Genomic DNA, 26,923 nt, shown 5'->3' with positions numbered 1-26,923 from the left:
TAATATTTTGGATCCCACTGGGTCCTTGATAATTTTACAAATGAGTTTTAAGGGCATGCATTTGTAAATGATGTGGATATAATATGAGATTTTATATATTTTATGTGACAACCTGAATAAAAATGGAATTTAAATAATAAAGAGGAAGAGAAATTACCAGAGCGCTTCGTCGACGAATACAGGGGATTCGTCGACGAGGGTATAAGAGAATTCGTCGACGAAGACAGGATTCATCGACGAGGAGTGGATTTCGTCGACGAAATTATTGAAGGACTCGTCGACGAATGACGTGGCTCGTTGATGAATCTAGTCCTATAAATATCTAAAATCCGAATTTTTACTTCACAGTTGAGAAATCTCTTTCCTCTCTTTCTCTCTCCCCTTTGGTTCTCTCTTTCTCTCTCTCTCTTTCTCTCTCTCTCTCTCTCTCTCTCTCTCTCTCTCCTCTCTCTCTCTCTCTCTTTCGTCGATTTCAGGCCAAATTTACGTCGGATCGACAATCTGAAGCCACCACGACGCTCCTGGGGAAGTTCTCTCCAAATCTGTCGGAATGAATCGTTGGTGGAAGCAAGTTGGAATTCATCCTTGAGTTGAGGTAAGACTTTTTAAGCCAAATTTGGTCTTACGGTAGTTATAGGAAATGATATACATGTGAAAATACTGAAGTTTAATATTAGGAGTTTTCATTTTCAGGGTATTGGTCAGAAAATCTTACGAGGGTTAGACTAGAATATTTTAGGGGTTTTCTCAGTAGCCAGGTAAGAGAATAAACTAAAGCAGTTATTTTCATGCAAATTATTATTATTTATGAGAAAAGTTATTTTCTGAAAAGCATGTATTATATTTGTAGATTACGAAGGAAATGTACGTTTGAGAAAAATACTGCTACTATGTTGAAATGTATATATATGTATGAGATGCCAAAAATTATGATTTTTAGAATGCAATGTATGGTTTTATACAGCAAATGTGTGGCATGAATATTATTTTACATGGAAGAATATCATGATATGACAATGATACGAATGGAATATGTTTTGAGAAATTATGAAAGAATACAGTACCTTATGATGTTGAAAATACATAATAAATTGATTATTTTCAGAATGATATATATATATGAAATGATTTCGGTGCGAGGCTGTATTTATGAAATGATTTCGGTGCAAGGCTGTATTTATGTATGATTTCGGCGCGATGCCATATTAATGTATGATTTCGGCGCGAGGCCGTATTTATGTATAATTTCGGTAGGAGACCGTATTTATGAAATGATCGGCACGAGGCCGTATTTATGAAATGTTTGGCGCGAGACCATATTTATGAAATTATGAAATATGCTATATTATCATGTACTATATGTTATCAGAACCCGGATGTTAGTTTAGTTCAGTTCAGGAGCACGATACCTTAACTTATAGATCAGATATCTATGATCAGATTGGTGCTAACCACCCCACGAGGGGGTGGGAGATGGATAGTCGATGTGGCTTTCAGTAGAGTGTGGACGTCTACCTAGCAGTCCGGACCAGGGTGTGGTGGGCCCATCGTACTTACAAACATTTTTAACTCGGCAGTGGTCGGCCAACCATTGTCGGGTCTTACCTTCGGGCTGCATAATCCGTCATGGGGGGTAATACATGACATTAGCTAGCTATTCATCCTGCGTATGTTTTCAGTACTATCAGTTATAATAGATGTTTTATGAACAATATGATTTATTAGCAAATATGAAAGCATATGATGATTTAGTATATTATGATGAATGATTACAGATATGTGAAATGTACTGTATATCTATATTATCATTAAATGTTCATGTTGCCACACAACTGTATTTAGTTTATTTTCCCTTACTGAGATGTGTTTCACCTCCAACATCAATTAATTTTTCATGAGACCTAGAGAGACCAGCGGGTCGAGGCCGCCATTGAGTCAGTGATATTACCCCATTAGGAGGGTAAGCAATGTACTAGGATCAGAATTGTTTTGGTTATGTGATCCTAGATGTATTTTGAAATATTTTGGAAGAATGTAAATAAATACAGGTAATTTGGGGAATGTAGATAACTCTGGTATTATGTAATATATGGTGTGATGAATATGATTATTTGTAATGCTGTTTAGGTTTCTGTTGTTTATGTCAGGTATGTTCCCGTTACCCACGGGTTCGGGTCGACTTTTCTATTTATTATATTTCATTTTCTATTAAGGAATTTGAGGACGTTACATTTTATGTATGTGTTTTTGGGGCGTTTCACTATAAATACCTCCTTCCACATAGCCAGTGGAGTAGAGAAAAAAGAAGAGTAGAAAAAGGAAAAAAAAAGAGAAAGAAGTAGAAGAAAAGAAGAGATATATAAAGGAAGTAGGAGAGATATTTTGTACAAGGCAGTCCCACATTAGTATTAGTTTGTAATGCTTTCTCAAAATAGTGAAGTTCTGATCTCATCCGCCTGTGGAATACGTATATTCGAATCACGTAAAATTTTTTTCTCATCTTATTTAATTTTCTATTTATTTTCCTGTATATTTTATAACAGAGATGCAATAGTTTATAAAATAGAAAAATAAATAAATGTAGAAAATGACCACTTTAGGTAAATAACTATGTAAAATTATATTATTTGGATGAACATATATTAACAATAAAATTTAATATTCTCGCATTTTATTTATTTTTTATCAAAGTAAAAAATACCTATTCGAGGATTCAAAGAAAAGAAACATTAGTTCAAGAGAGAGTTGTGCTGGAAAGTACTCTGTCAACACTCAACGGAGGGCCACGGGGAGTGCAGAAGTTCTAAGAGGCAGGCTAACAACCCTGTGCGTCCCTTCCCACTCTCCGAAGGATCATCATTCGCAAGAGCATCAAACATATATAAAACCCAGTCCTTTCTCTGTCTTTCCTTCACCTTCTTTCCTTTCGAATCCTCAAGCTTTGATCTGATCATGGCCCATTTGGCTCTATCTCAGGTTAGTTCATTTCTCACAAACCACCTTTATTTACTCGCCTCCTCCTTCTTCTTTGTTCTTCTTTTGCGTTAATGTCTTTCTAGCCGCCCAGAAATCTGTGAAGAGAAGATGAACTAAAATTTGGAAGTTTTTAGATCATTGCTGTTTGGGACCCATAAACCAACACCCATCAGTGCACAGCTCTAGCCCGATAATATAATTTTCTCTCTCCCTCCCCCCCCCCCCCCCCCCCGGCCCCCTTTTTTTGTTTTTTTGGTATTGCACAGATTAGTAGACTCAATCTTTTGTCGTTCTTCATTTCTTCTTCTTCTTCTTGTTCCTTTTTTTTTTTCCGTCTTAATTTACAAGCTTCAAATTGCAATTTTATTTGTTGGAATTGGGTATTTGCAGGTGCCTGTAGCTGCTCCTGTTGGAAGTGATGTGTCCCTCAAGAAATCTGTTTTCAAGGTAATTAATATAATTTCCTCTGCGTGATTTGATTACTAATTGAGAAGTATTATTTTTCTGCCATTTTAATCTTTTATCATAAATTCTTAGGTAGGGAGACTTAATTTGAAGGTTTTGGTTCTGATCATTGGCTGCTTGATATTTTTCAATTCTTGTTTCTTGTTTTGAGTGCCTCGGGCATATGTTTTGTTGTATTCCTCCAAAATGTCTTTTACGATAGTTGAGACTGAATGTGCAATATACGTATTGCTTTTATTTTCCTCCCGTATTCTTGGCCAGTGTGATTTAAAATTGTAAGTGTTAAATTTGGGACAATTTTAAGAGTCTCATCAAGAGATTTGTCACTGGAATTAATTTATTGGATTATATTAACCAGTTGGATACTTGGATTTGCTATTTGCATTGGGTGGCTTGTTTATTGAATATCCCCAGTCTGAGGGCTATTTTATAGCCAAAGCATTTAATACTGCGAAATTGCAAGGGTCACCAACTGGATTTTTTATTGTTAATTATTACAGTGTCCGTGCATTTTGGAATATGTTGAATGAATTGGAAAAGCATGGTTATCTTAGCTGTTATGTGGAGCATGCTAGAATTGCTTTTCCTCATTTTTTCTTTTATCACTTTCATTTCCTATCATGCCAAGAATGGGGGAACTCAAGAGACAAATGGATGAAGATAGTGTTTATGATATTGTGTTTGAATGTGACGGAGGCTTATTGATGGATGAATTTTAAATTGAGTGCCATTGTAATTCTTCTGGGCATGTTGAGCAACATGTTTCAGGAATCCCTATAGTGGATTTTGAAGGGGTTCCATTTTTTAACATTTTTTATGTTGACACTTGTTGGGTTGATCAACTGACAACAAATCAAAACAGCGATTTCAAAGGGGCTGTTATTTTTCCATCATCCATTTCCCCCTTGAGGCGGAGGTTATAGATAAAGACAGGGAAATTCAAAGGTTATTGATGGAATGAAATGAGATTGATGGGCTTAGGAGGTCAAGAAATATCGTTTGAATCCAGCCAGAGTAAAAAGAAGGGCCAAACAAAGTTGCAGAACTGTTGCAAAACTTGAAATGTTCTTAATTGTGATGGAAGGGGTTTGAAGAAGGGTTTTATGTGTTGGTTTTCAAAATCCTTTTTGTTTTTCTTGTCTCTTTAACTTTTAGGTCTTCTCTTCCACCTTTAGATTGTATATTTTCCTTTTATCTTAATAAATACTTATGCTATCAATTTTTGCCTTTTTTTCACTAACTTTCTGTGGAAATCCCAAATGATTTGAAAGGGATTTGGAGGAGATTGTGATAGAAGATTAAGGCTCTAATTAGATATGATATTTAGGCTGATTGTATGGGTTGACTTTTATATTTCGATAATTTATTCTCCGTGTACATGTTAAATAGGGACTTGAGTATGTAAAGAATATACAATTGATTCATTCTCATTTTCTATATGGTATCAAAGCTTGGGTTACTCTAAAACCCTAAGCAATCCATGACTACCCAAAAAGGACACAACCATGAGTCTAGCCAGTCGGCAACCCAGGAAAGAGAGTCGGAGATAACCTTCTCCATGGGCTTGGCCAGCGTATTCAAGAATTCCCCACTCCACTTATGGTTGATAAATTCAGTGGTAAGGATTACAGAGAATGGACATAGTCAATCAAGCTCATTATCGACGGTAAAGGAAAGCTCGACTTTCCTACTGGCGATACTCGGCAACCACCTCCTACCGATGCAGTGGCATCCCAGAAATGGCGTTCCGAGAACTCCTTGATAACGTCATGCTTGATAAACTCTATGACGCCAGCCATTGGAAAAACGTACCTGTTTCTCCCGACGGCAAAGGACGTGTGGGATGCAGTGCGTGAGACATACTTCGATGCTGAAAATGCTTCCTAGATTTTCGAGTTGAAGGCGCGGCTATGGCAAACGAAGCAAGGAGATTGGGAAATCACGAAATACTACACCGAGATGCTCGGACTTTGGCAAAAACTCGATCTCAGCTACGAAGAGGAATGGGAATGCACGGGTGACAGTGTACATTTCAAGAAGAAGATGGAGAACGAGAGAGTATTCGAGTTTCTGGCAGGGTTGAACTGAGAGCTTGACAACGTGAGGAGCAGGATTTTAGGTTGCCGGCCGCTGCCCTCCATTCGAGAAGTCTTCTGTGAGGTTCAGCGAGAGGAAAGTAGGAGGAACGTGATGTGAAGGAGCAAAAGTAGTCTAGGCCCGAGGCATCAGCTCTTGTAACCTGTGGGCCTCATACTTGATCCAGCCCTAAACAGTCCAGAAGGTCCTATGTTGAGCATTGCAAAAAAAACAGGTCATACTAAAGACACTTGCTGGACCTCACATGGCAAGCCTGCGGATTGGAAGCCCAGACAACCCAAATAAAGCCCATGGTCATTAGACCTCCACCGAAATCCAGGCAAAAAACATACCCACAGAAGCACATGGTTCGACTACTTCGAGTGGGGGATTTAATTCCGACCAACTTGCGAAAATATATGAGCTATTTTCCAATTTCCAAGCCTCGGGTCTGTCCTCTAATACTATGTCATCTGGTTCTTTAGCCCACAAAAGTACTTTTTTGACAGCCCTTAGTTCCACTTCTCATTTTATCCCTTGGATTATTGACTCTGGTGCGTCTAACCATATGACCGATGCTCATTATTTATTTTCAACATACTCACCTTGTGCCCGGTAATTTTAAAAGTCAAAATTGTAGATGGGACTCTATCCCCTATCGCTAGTAAAGGGAGTATTCGCATTTCTGAATCTATTACTCTTGAATCTGCCCTCTGCGTTCCTAATTTATCGTGCAATTTGCTGTCTATTAGTCAGTTAACCAAACAGTCTAATTGCTAAGCTAAATTCCCACCCTTTCATTGTGTCTTTCAGGACCTATCATCGGGGAAGACGATTGGCAATGCTAAGGAATGTGATGGGCTCTACTACTTCATCAAAGCTAATGTTAATGGACCGTGTCCTCCTTTTGTCTGTAATTTTGCGTCTAGTCCTAGGGAAAGTGAACTTTTGTTATGGCACAAAAGGATGGGACATCCTAGTCTTCAGTATTTGCAGCACTTATTTCCTTCAATATGTTTGAATAAAACTGCCTTGGATTTTCAATGTGAAGTGTGTGAACTTGCCAAACACCATCGTACTACTTTTCCTAGATCTTAGTGTAAACCATCCATGCCATTTAGTCTGATTCACAGTGATCTATGGGGTCCTTGTACTCCTAATAGGACCCATACAAAATGGTTTATTACTTTTATTGATGATCACACTCGTCTATGTTGGGTATATTTATTGACTGATAAAACAGAATTCCGATCAATCTTCATGAATTTTCACGCTATGATACAAACCTAGTTTCACACAAAAATCCAAATCATTCGTACTGACAATGGTACTGAGTATTTCAATCACTCCTTGGGCACGTATCTTCAAAAGGATGGTATCATCTATCAAAGCTCTTATGTTGACACCCCTCAACAAAATGGGGTTGTTGAACAGAAAAATCGACATATCCTTGAAGTTGCTCGTGCCCTGTTGTTCCCCTCTCACATGCCAACAAAATTCTGGGGTGACTCAATTTTGACAGCCACGTTCCTCATTAACCGAATGCCTAGTAGAGTCCTATCCTTTGCAACTCTGCTCCAAAAACTCCAAGATACTTTTCTCAATTCTAGGCTCGGCTCACATCTTCCGCTTCGTGTCTTTGGGTCCATTGTATTTGTCCACATTCACGCACCCAAGCGAAACAAATTGGATCTCAGAGCACTTAAATGTATCTTTCTTGGTTACTCTCCCACACAGTAGGGTTACAAATGCTATGACCTGATCTCCCAGAAACTCTATGTTAGCCTGGATGTCACCTTCTTCAAACATACCCCCTACTACTTGCTTTAGGGGGAGTCCTTGAGTAAAGCTTGATCCTTGAACTTAGACTACTTCAATATTGCTGTTTTTGAGACCTCTCCATACCCTATATCCGCTCCTTCGCTTAGTACAAAAGAAAACTTGAACACAGGGGGAGATGCGGAAATACAATCAAATAAGGAAACACTTGTATACTCAAGGAGGCCAAAATCGAAGTCCAATGAGACACTCACTTCCGAAGCACCAAAAGAGTTAGAACCGGTGATAGTTCCAACTCCTCATGAGTCCAACTCCAATCCCGACCAGTTAAAGATGACTTACCCATTGCTCTTAGAAAACAACCTCGTTCATGTACTCTCCACCTTATCTCAAAATTTGTATCTTACAATGCTCTTTTTGCCAAGTGTCGTGCTTTTACTTCTAATCTTGATAGAATTCAGATTCTTAAAAACATTCAAGAAGCCTTGGAGATTCCAGAGTGGAGAGAGGTTGTGATGGAAGAGATGAGGGCACTAGAAAAGAATGGAACGTGGGAGGTTATGACTTTGCCAAGGGGGAAGAAACCAGTGGGCTGTAAGTGGGTGTTCACAGTAAAGTACAAGGCTGATGGCACAATAGAACGATACAAAGCCTGCCTTGTGGCAAAGGGGTTCACTCAAACATATGATATTGATTACATCGAGACATTTGCACCAGTAGCAAAGCTGAACACTATACTGGTTCTCTTGTCCCTGGCAGCAAACCTGGATTGGCCACTTCATCAGTTTGACATCAAGAATGCTTTTCTGAATGGTGAGCTAGAAGAAGAAGTGTTCATGATGCTACCACCAGGATTTTGCAAGGAGGGAGAAGAAACCAGAGTGTGTAAATTGAAGAAATCCCTGTATGGACTCAAGCAATCACCGAGGGCGTGGTTTGATAGATTTGCAAAGGTAATAAAAAATCAAGGATACCGATAGGGGCAGTCAGATCACACTATGTTCTTCAAACAGTCCAATGAGGGAAGACGGACCATCCTGATTGTCTACGTTGATGACATCATTCTCATTGGAGATGACACGGGAGAGGTGGAGAGATTAAAGAAGGTCTTAGCCACAGAGTTTGAGGTAAAATACCTGGGTCAAATGCGATATTTTCTGGGAATGGAGTTCGCCATATCAAGAAAGGGAATTAGTGTCTCCTAGAGAAAGTATGTACTTGACCTTGTGACTGAGACTGGCATGCTTGGTTGTAAACCAGGCTCTATCGAGGCAGGAAAAAGAACGAAAGACGTAGGAAAGCTTGTGGATAGAGAGAGATATCAAAGACTAGTAGGTAGATTGATCTACCTCTCTCACACTAGACCTGACATTGCTTTTGTTGTAAATGCGGTGAGTCAGCACATGCACTCTCCAAGGAGAGTCACCTAGAAGCAATATATAAGATTTTCAGCTATCTAAAAGGCTCTCCAGGGCGAGGACTGTTCTTTAAGAAAGGTGACAATAAGAAGGTGATCTACACAGATGTGGATTGGGCAGGATTAGCAGAAGACAGAAGGTCTACTATCGGATACTGTACCTATGTTTGGGGAAATCTAGTAACATGGAGGAATAAGAAGCAGAGTGTGGTAGCGAGAAGTAGTGCCAAGGCTGAATTCGGAGCTATTGCACAAGGGATGTGTGAAGGGCCATGGTTACAAAAACTTTTGGAAGAACTACACATCACAGTAGAGCTCCCCATCGAATTCTATTGCGACAACAAAGCCGCCATTAGTATTTCTCATAATCTTGTTTAGCACGACAAGGCTAAACATATAGAAGTGGATAGGCATTTTTTAAAGGAGAAAATTGAGAAGGGGACAATTTGCATGACTTATATCCCCACAAGAGAACAATTAGCAGATATTTTCACTAAGGGATTGCAAAGATCTAGCATTGAAGAGTTTATTTGCAAGTTGGACATGATCAATATCTATGATCCTACTTGAGAGGGAGTGTGGAAATCCCGAATGATTTGGAAGGGATTTGGAGGAGATTGTGGTAGAAGATTAAGGCTCTAATTAGATCCGATATTTAGGCTGATTGTATGGGTTGACTTTTATATTTCCATATTTTATTCTTTGTGTACATGTTAAATAGGGACCCGAGTATGTAAAGAATATACAATTGATTCATTCTCATTTCCTACACTTTCATGCATTCCTTTTGGTTGTGTAAATTCTTATGCTGTCATTTTCCCCTCCTTTTTCACTAAATTCCATGCATTCCTTTTGGTTGTTTGATGTTAATAGAAACAAATTGCTGATTATGCTTGAATACAATTATAGCTGGAGGCGCTACATAATAGCATGAGATGTATCCTGACTAAGAGATGTTTGTACCAAAAATTGACGCAATTAGGTCAATGTTGACTATGAATGTGAAGTTATATTCATCTGATTTGGCTGCTTTGGTTGACAATCATCCTCTGAAGTTATGTATGTTTTATTTAAGTGCTGCATTAGTGCAGTTATTTTCTGAGCCTTCATCTTTTAGTAATTGGTCATTGCTGCTTTCTTTTATATATTTGGTTCAATTGACTAACTGAAAGTTTATTTTTTCTCTTAATATACATTACAGGTTTTATGTGATAATAGTAGATGGTTAACCTGTTTGTGTCATTTATAGTGAGTTAGCTCAAGGAAGTTGCTCTCATTTTGTTTCAGAGGCACGCCATAAGCTTTGTTGATGGATCACGGGCACCTAGCATAGCTTTGGACTTGAAAACCAAGAGTTCGAAGTTGAGAAATCGGCACATAGTATGCTTGTCAGTGCAGCAAGTCGGCATACCTAAACTTGCAGTTTCACCTCTAGGACTCGAAGATGCCAAAGAGCCCCCATTAAATTTATACAAGCCCAAGGAACCTTATACTGCAACCATTGTTTCTGTTGAGAGACTTGTAGGCCCAAAATCTCCGGGAGAGACTTGCCATATTGTGATTGATCATGGTGGCAAAGTCCCTTATTGGGAAGGACAGAGTTATGGTGTAATTCCTCCCGTAAGTCAAAGTATATACTGAATCTTATTTCATATATGTTGTGCTTATTTGCATTGTTTTGCAGTGACTTGTGGAATGTTTACTGGCAGTTTCTTGAGTACCTCATCTTACTATGATGCCATGTACATTATATGGGGATTAGCATCCTCAATCTCTTCAATATTCTTCCTGTGCCAATGGGAGCCAAGACCGAAATTTGGATTTTTCCTTTGCTGTTCCAATTAGCATTCTAGTCATTTGCTTCGCTAAATCACTGCAACAGAGGACATTTTAAGGATGTTGTCAAAATGGCATGTTAATAGTTAGCATTATGAAAATGACATTGGTCTTATTAAGTGGGATATCTTCACTTCAATCCTCTGAACTACATACATTTTTACTGGATTTTGACAGGCTACTGATGATTTTCTGAACTAAATTTTAGCCTAAATTCACAGAAATCTTGTTTCCTTGCATTTCAGGGTGAAAACCCTAAGAAACCAGGGAGTCCCCATAATGTTCGTCTTTACTCAATCGCTTCCACCAGGTATGGGGACTCTTTTGATGGCAAGACAGCCAGTTTGTGCGTTCGTCGTGCTGTCTATTATGACCCTGAGACAGGAAAAGAAGACCCGTCAAAGAATGGAATTTGCAGCAATTACCTATGCAACTCAAAGCCTGGAGATAAAGTTAAGATCACAGGTGAGATTTTACTAATATTTTAGAAGGGGTGACACCAAACCATTTTACTGACTTTATTACTTCTGCTAATATTTTAGAAGGTGGCTTTTGATCTAGTTGCCAACTTTTATTTATCATAAAGTATTTGTCTCTTTCTCTTAATAATTTTCTTTCTATTTTTAAAATTCCAATGGGAGTAGCTAGTAGGATTGAGAAAATTATGAGAGATTTTCTGTGGTCAGGGGTAGCAGGTTGTAGGGATCATTTGGTGAGTTGGGAGGTGTCTTGTAGGACTAAGAGGGAGGGTGGTATGGGTCTTGGAAATTTGGTGTCTAGGAACACAACTCTTCTGGCTAAGTGGCTCTGGTGGTTCCCGCTAGGGGTTTCTTTGTTGTGGCATAAAATTATCAAAAGTAAATTTTAGACTTGATGGTAATGGATGGGATACTAATTTGGGTTTTAGATGCTCTTTGGGAAGTTTGTGGAAAGCTATATCTCAGATTTACCCTTTTTTGTTCCCCATATTGGGTAAGGGTTGCAATATCTGCTTTTGAAAAGACCTATGGATGGGGAATGTTGTTTTTCCCACCTCTTTTCCTTGCCTTTTTCGATTAAGCTCAGGGCAAAATGATCCCATTTCTTTGTTTAGAGTAGACTCGGACGGTCCTTAACCCTCTTGGGATTTCCATTTCAGGAGAGCCTTGAATGAAAGGGAAACTATTGAGTTATATTCTCTATTGATTATGTTGAATAATTGTAGGGTATCTTCCAAAAATGATTGCCGATATTGGTTGTTGGATTCTTTGGGAGTCTATTCTTGTAAATCTTTCTTTGAATTCTTGGTTGGGACAAATTTCTCTTTTCCTCTTGACAAGGTTCTATGGAAGGTCAAAATTCGTCCTAAAATCCAAGCTTTTCTTTGGTTGGTTGTGCTTAATAGGATAAATACTAATGAATTGTTGCAGATGAGGAGACCTTTAAAGGCTCTCCTTCCTTTGTTTGCTTTGCTTTAATTGTTCAGAGTCTGTTTCACACCTTTTCTTGCGCTGCGATTTTGCATGGAAGGTTTGGAACAAGTTATTTAATTACTTTGAAGAAAGCTGGGTTTGTGCTAGAACAGTGGATGGGTTCTTGGCAATTTCTTTTGCGGGTTTAGGGAGGAAGAAGGAAGGAATTGCATTATGGAATTTTGCTATATTTACATTGTTTTGGAGCAAGCGGGAGGAACGTAATGCACCTATATTTGTCGGGAAGAAGTTACCATATTGGTTGGTGTGGCAAAAGATTCTTTTTATGGCTTCTTTATGGTGTATGGGCTATGGAAATTTCAAGGGAATGTGTGTTTCAGAAGTTCAGCGCAATTGGAAGTCTCTTCTTAGGGCATCTTGAGCTTCTTTTGCCATTTTTTTATTTTTTTTGCAATTTTCCTTTTTAGTTTTCCTAAGGATTATCAGACTTTGTTAAGGAGATGTCCTCTCTCCTGCTTGTAAATTCCATCTTTATACAATGAACTTCTTTTCTATCAGAGAAACAAATCACATTGTTGCACATGGGATTTTGTTAGTGAATAATATAGGTTAAATATGTTTGATCTATATAAAGTATTTAATTTCACTTTTATATATATATATATATATATATGTATGTATGTATGTATATATATATTTATTGTATAGTAGAACTGAAGGTCATACTTAAGTACAACATAAAAGACAGTATTGAATAAATTTTAAGTAATTAGAATATAATTTATACTAAGCCTATAAAGTATTGGCAGATTGATTATTGAATTATTTAATATTATACTATTTATTACTTACCTATTTAATTATATGACTTGTGTATACAATATTATTTTCACTGTTGATTAATATGATCCTTATATTAATTTTATTATAGCATCAATAGATTTTTTTTTTTTTTTTAAATTTGAATTTTATAATAGTTATAATATAGGTACCTAATTTCAAAAGAGAAGTTTTTAATTTCATCACATGACTGAATTATCATTATTGAACAATGTTTTAAAATGGAAATGCATAAGGCGAGGTGTTTTGACCCTTAGAAGGCGAGTTATAAGCCTTAAGGCATTGGTGCGTAAGCCTTTTGAGAATTTTTTTAGATAAAAATAAGTAAATAAGTTACATATGTATTAAAAATAACTAGAAAAATAAATAAAATCATAAATATAATGTAAAAAAAAAAAGAAAGATGTAATTTGCCAACTACTTGTTGGCCATTCAAACATTGCTAACTTGAATTCATTACGTAATTATTGACGAGGGACAAGCTATAACTTTACAAAGTCCAAATTCTTTTGAAGGTCTAAGGTACAACCTTTTTATTATTTTAGAAAGGTCGAGGTTCAAGAGTTTTAGAAATCAACTCATATTATGACATTCCTGTTATATAAACATGGAGTTAAAATTTTCTAGCCAACTTTAACTTGAGAATCACACACCTAAAATGTGTAAGTCTCCACTAAAAAGTGGCAGAAGACATGGTTTTTGTACATATGCATAAGCCTCAAAATGTAATGCATTAGCTTTTTTGAGATTTGATATTATATATTAAGCCTCAAGGCGTTTTAGGCATGACTTTCCTTGAGGTAAGCCTCAAGACAAGTCTCGGTTGAGCCTTTTAAAACATTGTTACTGGATATATAATTGTCTAGTATATTCTTTATGTTTATAAACAAATCACTTTACCATGACTAGATTTATGATAGGGATATTCTTTATAACAAACAACAATATTAACTGATTTTTTTTTATAATAGTTTTAAATTTGAAATTATTTTGTTATTATTACTTTTTATATGGTAATGGATAATGTGCTTGTAAATGCCATTTTTTTTTTCTTGAAAATAAATTCTCAATGTATGGTAACATCAATGGAAAAAATTCAAGTCAAGCGAGACATCTCCTATTGACATTAAAAGATTAAAAGAAACTCAGGAGTTGAATTAATTATTATGTGCTAGGCATGTGTAGATCTAGTATGTTGACATAATATGGGGGTTAATGTTAGGCTATTTCAGAAATTGTGTATGAATATAATATTTTCTAAGTGAGACAGATTTGGGGGTGGGTCCAAGAAGTAGAGATCTGTATGGTTGGGCCTGTTCAGGTTGAGGTTGAAACTCCAGCTAAGCGATCACCATTTGGGATGAATGAACTTTCTTGTCGGGTTGGGTGGTTTTGTTGAGTTGGGCTTCTCACATCCTGGTTCAAATTTTGCTGTAAAGCTGTTGGATTTTATTGGCCCAAAAAAGGGAACTATTTATCAGCATGCCCAATTTAGGGAGGACTCTTATAATTTCTTATTCATTGGCACACTGGAAGAGGCGAAGGAGTGGAGCAACTGAAAGAAAACTAAAGGCATTTGCCATTTGCTGGCAATTCAGCATGATAGCAAGATGAGAATTAGTCAGGGTGTTGGATAGAGGGAAGAAGAGAACTTCATGAGATTGAGAATTTGAGAGAAAATCAAGAGGGCAAGTACTGGGTGAATTACAATGAAGTTGCCAACGTGACAGCGGCACAGATGTTCTTGACAGCCAAGGGGTGGTGTGGATTCAATAGGTTAGGGTTTGCCAATTTTGGAGTGGGGACCGAATGAAACGGGAAATGACTTTGGGATCATCAAGTCATTCATTACTGAATTAATCCACGTGGATGCAGGAAGTTGGTGTTGTTTGCTGTCTTCTTTATATTTGAAAGCATGTGCTTAGAGTTTGGTTTTAACAGAATAATGCTTATATGTAGATTATCTATAGTGTGGGGTTTGGCTCATTTTTTTTTGTACCCAATCAACCTGCCAACTGAACTGAAGTCATCAGATTGCACACAATTTGAGCCTGTGCCAAACAAATTCAGGCTACAAGTTGACCAATTTCCAGGTTAGTTTGGGTCTGTTGAGTTGGTTTCTGTGGCTTGTTGCACAGCTCAATCAACAGTTGACTTCCCCTTGTTACTAGGGTGTCTACAAATTGAAATAAGGCAATTGCCTCTCTCTGATAATTGATAGACTTTCACTTTGATAATATAATGCTCTGCACATAAAATATTGCTGATTCCAGTCCCAGATGTCAACAATTCTCCATTTTATTTTCTGTCCATATTGTAAGCAAGCATCCTTCGTTTTAGTTTATGCATACTGTCAAAATTTTCAGGAAGGCCTAGGGGTCTCATATTATCTGCTATAAATCAGGAACTTGTCTTCCATTTCTTTATTGTATGGATTAATTGTTCAATTGTTTTTGAATTGCTTGTCTTATGCTCATTTCTTTTGGGGCCTTTGTCATGAATTTTAATGCTTTTGTTCGTTAAAATAAGTTTTTAAAATTATCCAGTTATACATAATAATGACCTTCAATGGTTGTTAGGCTTCTGTGTTGAGTTTGATTATTTGGCCATAATTAATTTTATATAGAGGGTGATCAGTAACCAGTTCAAACTTTTAATTAGAATCAAATTTTTTTCTGAGATTAATAGACTCCAGAAACTCTGGCAGGACCCTCTGGCAAAGTAATGCTTTTGCCTGAAGACGACCCAAATGCCACCTACATAATGATTGCTACTGGCACTGGTGTGGCTCCTTTTAGAGGCTACCTCCGCCGAATGTTCATGGAGTCCGTCCCAACATTTAAGTTTGGTGGCCTTGCATGGTTGTTTCTGGGGGTTGCCAACACTGACAGTCTCCTCTATGATGATGAATTCACCAAGTATCTTAGGGACTATCCAGACAACTTCCGATATGATCGTGCCCTTAGCAGAGAGCAGAAGAACAAGAGTGGAGGCAAGATGTATGTTCAAGATAAGATTGAAGAGTACAGCGATGAGATTTTCAAACTCCTGGATGGTGGGGCTCACATCTATTTTTGTGGGCTCAAGGGGATGATGCCTGGGATCCAAGAAACATTGAAAAAGGTTGCCATGCAGAGAGGGGAGAACTGGGAAGCAAAGCATGCGCAACTTAAGAAGAACAAGCAATGGCATGTTGAAGTTTATTGATTAAAGCAACTGTGGAGTCTGTTCATGCCTGACCCAAGAAATTGGTATATCCTCTTTCTTTTGAGGTATTGTGGCAGTTCTTCTTCTAATGATCAGCATTTTACATAGCAACTTATCTAGAAGTTGCCATTGATTTGTATTATCATTCAACAAAGGGACAAGTTATTCTCCATGATTAGTGCAAACAAAAAAAATACCTTCAGTTGTCAAGGTTTCATATGCCTTACTATTTTCACTGCTATAATAATTTTAGCAGGTGATGCTATGCTCTGTGAATTTATAACGTCTGTCTTGTTGCAATAAGCATCAGTGTTGTCTTGGGGTGGGCTACAGAAGTAATGTTCTGCTCCTATTGTGTTCTTGGTTAATGCAATTGTGTATTGGAGTTTCAAAGTTCATTCTTTGGAATGGGACAGGAGAGTTGAATCCAGACTCTGTACTTTCCCATGTGTCAACTGCATGTGTTGACCTCTGCTTCAAACATTTTAGAACTCCCTCTTCTGTAGGATTTTTTGTCTGGTGTACAAATTAAATTGTAATATACTTGAGATAGAGATTCATGAAACACGGCTCAACTGGCTTACAATAGACCCAAAGAAGAGAGGAAAAAAAAAAAAAAAAAAAAAATGCCTAGTGCCTTTTCATTATTTTGTGCTAATGCCTACTGTGTTCTTTTCATTCCTTTATGTACCTGCGGTAGTCCAGTTAGTTTTGAGCTATGTAGCTTACCATCTTGTGCATGCCATTTAAGCTTCCCTTCCCTTCCCTTCCTAGTCTACATTCCTTTTCTTTTTCCTATTCAAATCCATCCTAACCAGTAATCAGTTTGGTTGGAAAGAAAGTAGAGAGAAATTGGGAGAAAAAGAGATAATAATGGAGCCACTTTTTTCTCCCCCAAGGTGGAGAGAGGTAGAAGGTAAATAAATTATGGAAAGAAAAAAGAAATAAGCGCCTTATAGATTTCATGGAGGCATTTTTTTTTCTTCTTTAATTGATAATTGACTTTTGTTTTCTGTGTCCGTGTTCTAATACATGCTTTTACTAAGGATCATTTGGAACTATTTAAAAAGTATTTTATTTTTTTGAGAAAAAAGTATTTTTCTAAAAGTAAATCTAAATTACTTATTATAGATATATATTTTTTTCAAAAAAAACTTTTTTAGAAAATACTTATTTTCCTAAAAAGAAGGTTTAAAAAATAATTTTAGAAGTAAGTATTTATTTAAAAAGTGCAAATCAGACATTATTCATAAGTGTTTATGCAAAAGGTTCTTATGAAAAAGAGATAAATTTAATAAGTGGTAATTAGAAGTGCTGATTAAATAAGTTGTGTTTTAGACATTCACTTTTGATTGCAAGTGCTCTATTAATGTTTTTTATCATGTAAATTAAATTATTGAATTCATAATAAATATACTATAATACATTAATACATTACATAATATATAATTATTAAATTATGTTGGTAATTACATTATAAAAATAAAATAAAATTTTAAATAATAATTCTAATTAACTATTTAATTAATATTATGTTGATTAATATTTTGAGGATTTTATATTAAATAAAAAAAATATGTGATTATTATTTTCTAATTAACAATAGCATTACTTTTAACTTCTTTTAACAATATCAATAATTTTATATTGTTGATTTTATTATAATTACTAAAGTCTTTTATAATTCTAAAAAATATGAAAAATTATAATATCCTAACTTATGTTAACTTAAATGTGTGGGAATACTAAAATGTCTCTCTTAATTAATTAAAATGAGAAATCATATCAGAATAACGTTATGTGAGAAACAATCACAGTTAAAAATTAAAATCATATATATATATATATATATATATATATATATATATATATATGATTTTAAATTTTATACATATCTATAAAAAAAATCTGAACATTTTGAGAATGCCACCCATTAAATTGCAGTGATAAATCTTAACAATTTGGTTTAGAAGTAAATATTTATCTACCCAGAGCAACACTTTGATAGGACCACAAAATAATTATTATGTATGTAAGTATATAGATTGTATGTGCTTAATTATACAATTAATTATTTTAATTACATAATTATGTAATTATATGTAACTATACGCAGTTGTGTGTTCGTGATTTTAATAATTACATAATAATTACATATGCAATACACCGTAGTGGCTAAGCGGACTCTCTTTGCTGTCGCTTGTACCCCCATGCCTTTGGCCTCTTCATAAAGCCATTTTTAAGCTAGCCTTCATTGTTGACATTCTACGAGACATACCCAGCCACTCCTTAATCTGGTTCCAGACAGTAGCAGACACCTTGCAACTAAAAAATAGATGATCAATAGACTCTAGATACATGCCACAAAAAACATAGTTTTTATCCAACCCCTCTCCACACTATTTATCACAAGAAATACGGCTGATTAGATTTTTGAAAGCACAAAATAGCAAAACTTCCATGAAAAAAAAATAAATTTGATTTTGGGGTGAGGTGACTTTCGAGCTTATTGGAACCAAAATGAATGAAAACAAGCAAATCTTTTTTCCTTTTTTAATGATTAGCAACTGGCTTTTAATAATAACAGAGTAAGATTTCGAAATAAACTAGAACAAACAAAATACGAGCGGAATAGGGTAAAGGAAATTCGGCTAAACTAGGGTATGTGAACCGAATTTGGAAATTACAAGAACTCAGAATAAAGAAACAAAAGAAAGGTTTTAAGAGATAGGCACACCTGAACTAGAACTTGGCTTTGATACCAAGTGATGTGAATCCCGCCAAAATAACGAGATTCGTCAACGAAAGGGAACCCACGATCGTTCTACGTTCAGAATTGAATAATAGACCTTGACCCATTGTTTACAACAAATAAGAACCTTGGTATATATGACCTCAACCTGTTGTTTATTGCGAAACAAGAACCTTGGTGTAAGGAATACGCCACAAACGGTGGTGGAAAACCGTTTGATAAGTCGTTGGTGAACGTCACGGGAAATCCTGAAAAGTTCGAATAGTTCTTCAAAGAACCGCAGAGAAAATACTCTCACAATTTACTGAATAAAGTTCTACCTCCTTTCATTGCATTAGACGCCTATTTAAAAGCTTGGTCATTACAAGGAAAATTCCTAAAGTTGTTATCCAAATTAAGGCTAAAATTTGGAAAAGATATAATTCTTACTTGCCTAAAAGAAAAAAAAAGACAATCAACCCTTTAATTGGCTGATCAAATGTCTAAAATAGAATAGGAAAGTGGGGAACTTAATTGACTGTGTTATCAGCCATACATGCCCATAAAAGTCAAAACAAATAAAAGGAAAGTAAATGACATGTAAGCCTTACAATTAGATCCAAAAAAAAAAAAAGGAGTATACTTAAACATGTCAATTTAAGCTTAGCCTTGGCTATATTCTTCTAGAACTTGAATCATGTTTAAGAATCTTTGTTGCTCACGTGGGTCATGCTCAATGGGCCTCCACGAATTTTCTTGAGTCCATGCCTCTTGAATCAGTTCGTTGAGTACAACTTTAAACTTCCTTGCTCGTGCTCTCGTAACCGGCCCAATTGGGACTTGAACTAGTTCATTTGAAGTTGTGCTATGATTTGAATCAGATCGTCCATGTGAAGAGGTGCTCACCAAATACTCCATTGATCATTTATGCTCTGGATCTCACTCCAAAAAATGCAAGCGCCTCGCTCTGATACAACTTGTTGGATGTCCCAATCGGGAGCATATAGTTTAAAGGGGGGGGGGGGGGTGAATAGACTCTTTTCACGTATAAACGATTTTCTCTACAAAAAAAAAATTCTTGGCAAGATGCAAGCAATTATATTACAAAATATGAAATTTAAACCATGCACAAAGCAAATAATAAAGAGTATAGGGAGAGAAAATCAACACCGGTATTTTTACGTGGTTTGGCACCAAGCCAAAGATTTTCCAATCCACTATGAATACTCCTTCACCGCCGGAGCAAGCCTTACAACTTGGGAACAAATCTCTACTGCACTCACTAAGAGCCTTCACCAAGAGCCTTCACCAAACGGTTGACTAAGAACGTTACAACTTGGTTCACAAAGAACCTTTACAAGAAGATGATTAAGTACAAATGATGCTCCTTTAATTTAAGCTGATAATAAATACAAAACTAACCTCACACTTAATCTCTCAAGGATTGAATCAAACACAATTTAGAGAGCAAGAGAAATTGAGCACTATGAAATGAATAACTAGAATGCAAGAGTGCCTCGGTTTTGGATTCAAAGAAATATTTCACTAAATGTTTGTATAAATCATCAAAACCATTGTTAAACCAGTCTAAAGACTTTTATTTAGAGGTAAAGTGGGCTACTAGCCGTTTTATGGCTGTTGGGCTTTTAAAATAATAAAAAACTATGCAAACTAGCCGTTTATAGCTGTTGGGGCGGAAATCCCGACGCAAACTGTCGACGATTTTCCCAAAACCGTCGATGGTTTTCCTGAAACCATCAAAGTCATCAACATGAAAGTTGTGGGCGTTTTTTCTTAACTTTCCATAGACACCAAGATCACCCTTTTTGGATATTTCTAGCAAAAGTTATGCCCTAAATACTGAAAGATGTTTAGGAAATTTGATAGGTGCATAACTAAGGTTTTAAACCCAACCAAAAAGCCTTTTAATCACTTAAAAAATTCTTGGACAAGTATATAAAATATATTAAGTCTAATAAAGTTTAATACTTGTCCAAATGAGTTTTCCCTTGAATATAAGATATCTTATTTGATAAAACACATTTGAAAGCTCGTTTTGATATCTTATATGTCAATATGTCCTTTAATGAAGCTATGCTTGACTTCTTGAAGCTTTTAGACATAAGTCTCATTTTGATAAAATCGGGACTAAGTATGAAGATGTTCAAAATACCAAGATGTTGAAAACTTGTCCCTTTGAAAAATATATTTGAGTTTAGGAATCTTTTAACAAACTCTTTGATTTTAACTTTGAAAACTATTAATTGGGTTTGTGACTTTTAGTGCAATCCTATAAATTCAAGTGTCCTAGTATGCATGCATTGGCTCAACTCTTGCTCAGATATTATGTATGAAACAAAAATGCAAGAGTTACAAGATATACTACTTTAAACACACACCCATTACATAAAATACAACATTAAGCTCCCTTTGTTTGTGCTTGGGTTCTTCCGAGTATGTGTCCATTTTATCTTCATATTCGAACATCAACTCAGTCCGATCTTTGCCTTTTGACCAATACTTCATGTATTCGACATTTGTACCTGTACTAAGCATGATATGCAAAGATGGAAAAATACTAGAAACCATATATAGGTTAATATCATAAAAACACATAAAACATGATAGTGTAGCCACCAAGGTTAACAATAAGTTCAACACTCATGGCTTTCAAAGTTAAACAAAAGAGTTTGACAAAAATGTCCTATACTCAAATATGATTTCATAAAGGACAAGTTTTCAACATCTTAGTATTGCAAACTTTTAAATACTTGGTCCCAGTTGAGTTAAAGCAATTTTTATGTCCTAGAGATTCAAGAAAATCTAGTATAACTTTTACATAGGACATACTAAGTATATAAGATAACAAAATGAGCTTTCAAATGCGTTTTCATAAACAAGAATCTTATGTTTAAATGAAATTTCATAAGGACAAGTATTAATCATCATTGATTTTAATATCTTTCATATACTTTTGTCCAAGATTGATTTAATTCATTAAAAAGCATCTTATTGTGAAAAACAGGGCAATTAATCGACTAATTGACCCTTGTCGTCGACAAATTAAATCAGTAGCTAAATGTGATTTTCTACCCAGCGAAGTTGTCGACAAATTAGGGTAAGTCATTGACGAATTGAGGGAAATCTTTGACGAATTGGAGTGTGTCATCAATGAATTAATCCAGTAGCTTAATGTGCTTTTCGGCCCAGCTAATTGTTGACGAATTGGGGTAACTCGTTGATGACTTGGGGCTACTCGTCGATGAATTGGGTATAATCATCAATGATTTGCATCGAGACCTGAATCCAATGGGCAGAAAAATGGCTAGTGCTCGAGCCAAACAAAGGTTCTTCACACCCAACAACTAGTTGGAGCATTTGCCTATAAATACAAGCAACTTGCATCAATTATACAACCCTTGGAACCATTATTAGTGATTTATTCATTGTTGCAAGCATTCAAGGGTATCATTTGCTCAAAACTAAGCTGCTCCTTATTCTTGTGAAGTATCATTTTCTTGAGAGAGTAGTGTGAGGTTTTATATTGTAATACCAACTCAAGAAGGAGTATACTTTTGTATTATTTACATTCGTTATGATTGTAAAAGGGTTCTTTGTCAACCAAGTTGTCAAGGTTCTTGGTGACCTGAATTGCAAGGTTTTTTGGTGAATCTTATAGCACTTGGTGAGCATTGAGAGATTTTGTAGTAACGTGAACCCGAAAAATAAAATAAAAAATGAAAAAAGGGAAAAGGGAGAATAAAAGAAAGGGAAAAGAAAATTTGAAAAGGACATCAAGTAGAGACTCGTCGACGAAGTAGTTCTCCTCGTCCTACTTCATCGACAAATGTCCTTTTGGATTTCGTCGACGAGTATACGTGTCTAGTCGACGAAGATTTAATGAGAGAGGTTTTAGATATTTCTGAGATTCGTCGACGAAATCACAACTTCGCCGATGAACGGTCTTCTTAGGCTCATCGACAAATCCACGTGTCTCGTCGACGAATCCTTGCTTATAAAAATAGTGGCTTTCATTTTAAGCGAGAATTTCTCTCTCTTCACACCACTCCCTCTCTACCTACGGCTCCTTAAACCTCTCTCTTCGATTTCAAACCCATTTAAGCTCGAATTGATGATCAAGAACCACCATGAGGTCCTTGGGAAGATTCTCTAAGAGGCTAGAATTTGGGCATGTAAGTTAGAACGTTAGGTCGGTTGAGCATGTTGTCGTGTCGGTGTTATGATTTTTTGGTAATACGGTATGAATGAATTGTAGATTAGAACTTCTATGCTATAGTAGCTTTTCATTTCAAACTTGTTTCAGTCATGATAAATGAGGAGATTCTAAGTTTGTTTTTATCTTATCTTTAGGATAGATCCTAGCGGGAAGGATGTTGACACCGGAGGAGATCATCACGTGGATAGCTCCAGTGAGGATGACGTTGATGCCTCGACGATGCTATGTAGCATAGCACGTCAGGCTAAAAAGGAAGCTCAGAGAGAGCATAATTAGCCACTGGCTGATAAGGGGTTGCACTTTTCAGCAGTTCACTTGGACGAGTTCGCTGGCTTTTGTAGGAGATGCAGACCCTATCGTAGCTGAGGACTACATTCAAGAGATGGAAGAGCTTCTGACTGTTCTGCGCTGTACTGAGGAGTAGAGGGTACAATACGTCACCTTTAAGCTTGTGGGGGAAGAAAATAGGTGGTGGAGGAATAATGTCCAGGGTATGCATCTATTACCTAGAGCCGTTTCAGGGAGGTCTTCTTTGGCAGATACTTCCCTGTTGTTACCCGAGAGGCTAAAGCAGAGGAGTTTCTACATTTGACCCAGGTGTCCATGACTGTGTAACAATATGCGGCCAAGTTTGTGAAGTTATCACACTTCGCTCCACACATGGTCCCGGATGAGCCATTGAAAGCCCAGATGTTTGAGAGAGGATTGAGGCAGGGGATACGCGCTCAGGTGGTGGCATTGTTGGCTCAAAGTTTTTCTAAGCTGGTGGATAGGGCTATGGAAGTTGAGGCTAGTATACAGGAAAGTGAGGCAGAAGTGAAACAGAAGAAGAGATCCATACCTTCAAGCTCACATACCGATGTTTGACAAGATTCCTAAAGAGAAGATTGAGATGTTGGGGGTCAGAGGTCAGATAGGGCTGATCGATACTATCGAGAGAATTCATTCCGCCCCCTTTGTGCTAGATGTAATCAGAGGCATTGTGGGGAATGTAGGGGTGGGAATACCGTCAGCTATAGGTGTGGCAGACATGGCCACATAGGTTGTGATTGTCATACTCCACCGAGTAATGCACCCGCTCCTGATCAGAATAGGAGAAACAACTCGGTACCTCGCGACGACAGTGGCCCGACGTGTGTCTATATGCTTACCTAGACTGAGGGGGACAATGGTAGAGGTGCCGGTAAAATGTTTACATTTGGATGAGCGATAGTTTTGTTTGATTTTAAGTAATTTGATGGTTCATATGTTAAAATTGAGTGAACTATGTGAATGTGGTTAGTTAGCTTTAAAGTTGTGGAAAATGATGGATTAACGAATTTTGAGGACAAAATTTTGCAAGGGGAGAAGAATGTAGTAACTCGAACTCGGAAATAAAATAAAAATGAATAAAGGAAAAGGGGAGAATAAAATAAAGGGAAAAGAAAATTTGAAAAGGACATCAAGCAGGGACTCGTTGACGAAGTAGTTCTCCTCGTTAATGAACGTCCTTCTGGATTTTTTCGACGAGTATACGTGTCTCGTCAATGAAGATTTACCAAGAGAGGTTTCAGATATTTCTGAGATTCGTCGACAAACTCACAGCTTTGTTGATGAATGGTTTTCTTGGGTATGTTGATGAATCCACATGTCTCATCGACAAAGCCTTGCCTATAAAAAGGGTTGCTTTCATTTTAAGCGATAATTTCTCTCTCCTCACGCCACTCTCTCTCTACCTAAAGCTCCCTCACCCTCTCTCTTTGATTTCTGACCCATTTAAGCCCCGATTGATGATCAGGAACCACCACGAGGTTCTTGAGAAGATTCTCTATAACTTAGGAGGAGCAGATTCTCAGTTTGGGGTTCCGGGGCACCATTCCAAAATCAAGATAAGTGAGATATTTTAGGGTTTATGTGTGTATTTGGAGTATGCTAGCCTAGGAAAGGTAGTAAATGATTTTTATACTAGGTTTGAGTTGATTTTATTAGGGATAATGTAATTTCATGGTTCGGAGTTTTGAACACCTCAGGTGTGGTTAGGATTTTAGCAGGCTTTTAGGAATTAGGTAAGGGGAATTAATTATAGTAAGATTTACTAAGTTTGAACCAGATAAATTTGATTATACAAATTTATATATATTTAGGTATGATTTATCTGAACAATTAGCCATTTGAAAAATAATGATTTTTGATATATATTATATATGGGAAAAATCGTGTGGCATGAATATAACTTTCATAATTTAACTCGTTGCAAATACTGACTATTGTGAATATTGATTGGTAATAAATTCTAACTGTTTGTGATTATTGGCTACTTGTGGATACAATTTATTTGTGAACATAGATTGGTTGCGACTACTGGTTACTTGTGATTACTGTGTGGTGAATAATTTGATGTGGGTGAATGTGTAACGCCCTAGCCCTTTGTATGACCCCAGAGTGCTACTACACTTGTATAGTACACCTATCTCTGATAAACATGCATATACAACCCGCCCTTAAAGGGATATACGAGTGTTTCATACTGAACTGTAATCTCATGCATAGTGGAAAACATAAACATTCATATTGAATCTAATAGACAAATAAGAGTTTCTAACTATATCCTTACATACATACAATCATACTTAAATCATAATCCGTTCTTAAAATCCAAAAAAAAAAAAAAATAATAAAATTTTGAATTAAGTCTATTACATGTACAAAATACTTACATAAACTACACACAAGACTATGCTCCAAGTCCCTCTAGCAACTAAGACCTGTGCCCTAATGGACCTGAAACAAAGGTTGTATGTTGGGGTGAGACACTTCTCAGTAAGGTGGAAGATATTACATCAGTGTGTGACAACATGTATTTAAACCAGTAAAAAGTAGTTACATATTTAAAGCATTATCAATCCTGTAATATATAAGATAAATATATAATTCCGGCAATAGATAGTTTAGCATCATAACGAGCGAGAGTTCCTGAGGTTAGGGTAGGGTACAGGCCCATACACTGTACAATCCCTTCGCCCAGTACTCAAACCTGTGACTTTGCCCATTTTAGTTTTTAAATCATGTATACGCATATTTAGAACACCGTCTGTAGAGACCTAAACTCGTAAAAATAAAAAATATATATATAAAAGGGGATTTTGCAAGCTTCGTCGATGAAGCCAATATTCTCGTCGACGAATGCCCTTTAGTGCTTTATCACCGAAATTCAGAGTCTCGTCGACAAAGAGATCCCTATCAACATGAAAAAAATATCAGGCATAGGTTCATTGATGAGGTAGTAGGTTCAGCGATGAACAACCTTCTATGTCTCATCGATGAGGGACCAATTCGTTGATGAGTCTGACCGAGTCAAAAGACCCATAAATATCATTTTTCATTGCTTAAGGGTTAAGAAACCCAAAACACACACACACTTTCTCTCTCTCTCTCTCTCTCTCTCTCTCTCTCTCTCTCTCTCTCTCTCTATATCACTCTCTTTCTCTTTCTCTCTCTCTACCGTTCTTCGCCATTTGTCATCTGTTTCGACAATCGAAAGATACTGCGAGGATTAGGGAGTTAGGATCTACAGTTCTAGAGGATTAGATTTTTAGTTTGGTGATAAAGGTGGGGATTTGGTTTTCGAGTGTTTCGGTTTCTATTTCAAAATCAGGTAAAGGGATTATGTTTAATGCAGTGTTTTATCATTTTTGATCCGATGGAACTAGTTATGGAATGTAGTATTTATGTTTTTAGTTATTCTTTTGAAAACCAATCATTCGAAATGCTTGTTTTTGAACCTAGGATATACGGTATGATATTTTGTATAGAAATGAATGGTGGAAAGTTTGGTTTGATCCTACAAACCATTTATTCAGTGTTTTCCGTAGTTGCCTACGGGCTATGTTTTAAATATAGAAAATTGTGTGGCATATGAATATATTTGCGTAATACTGAAATGTTTGTGAAAATACTGGAATTGTTTT

At 36.5% G+C, this 26,923-nt stretch overlaps 1 protein-coding gene across 1 annotated transcript; it reads left to right on the top strand.

Moving 5' to 3' along the window:
* Positions 1–2,673: 2,673 nt before the first annotated feature.
* LOC131159504 (ferredoxin--NADP reductase, root isozyme, chloroplastic) lies at positions 2,674–16,218 on the top strand. The gene is made up of 5 exons (XM_058114465.1): positions 2,674–2,976; positions 3,367–3,423; positions 10,001–10,333; positions 10,795–11,014; positions 15,509–16,218. Exons 1-5 carry the CDS (start codon positions 2,953–2,955, stop codon positions 16,006–16,008), a joined length of 1,134 nt encoding a protein of 377 aa, XP_057970448.1. The 5' UTR covers positions 2,674–2,952; the 3' UTR covers positions 16,009–16,218.
* Positions 16,219–26,923: the final 10,705 nt, after the last annotated feature.

The sequence above is a fragment of the Malania oleifera genome, chromosome 7 (assembly GCF_029873635.1).
Source record: "Malania oleifera isolate guangnan ecotype guangnan chromosome 7, ASM2987363v1, whole genome shotgun sequence".
Classification (NCBI taxonomy): Eukaryota; Viridiplantae; Streptophyta; class Magnoliopsida; order Santalales; family Ximeniaceae; genus Malania; species Malania oleifera.
Note: the sequence above shows the minus strand (reverse complement) of the source record. Positions and strands in the feature narration are given on the sequence as shown.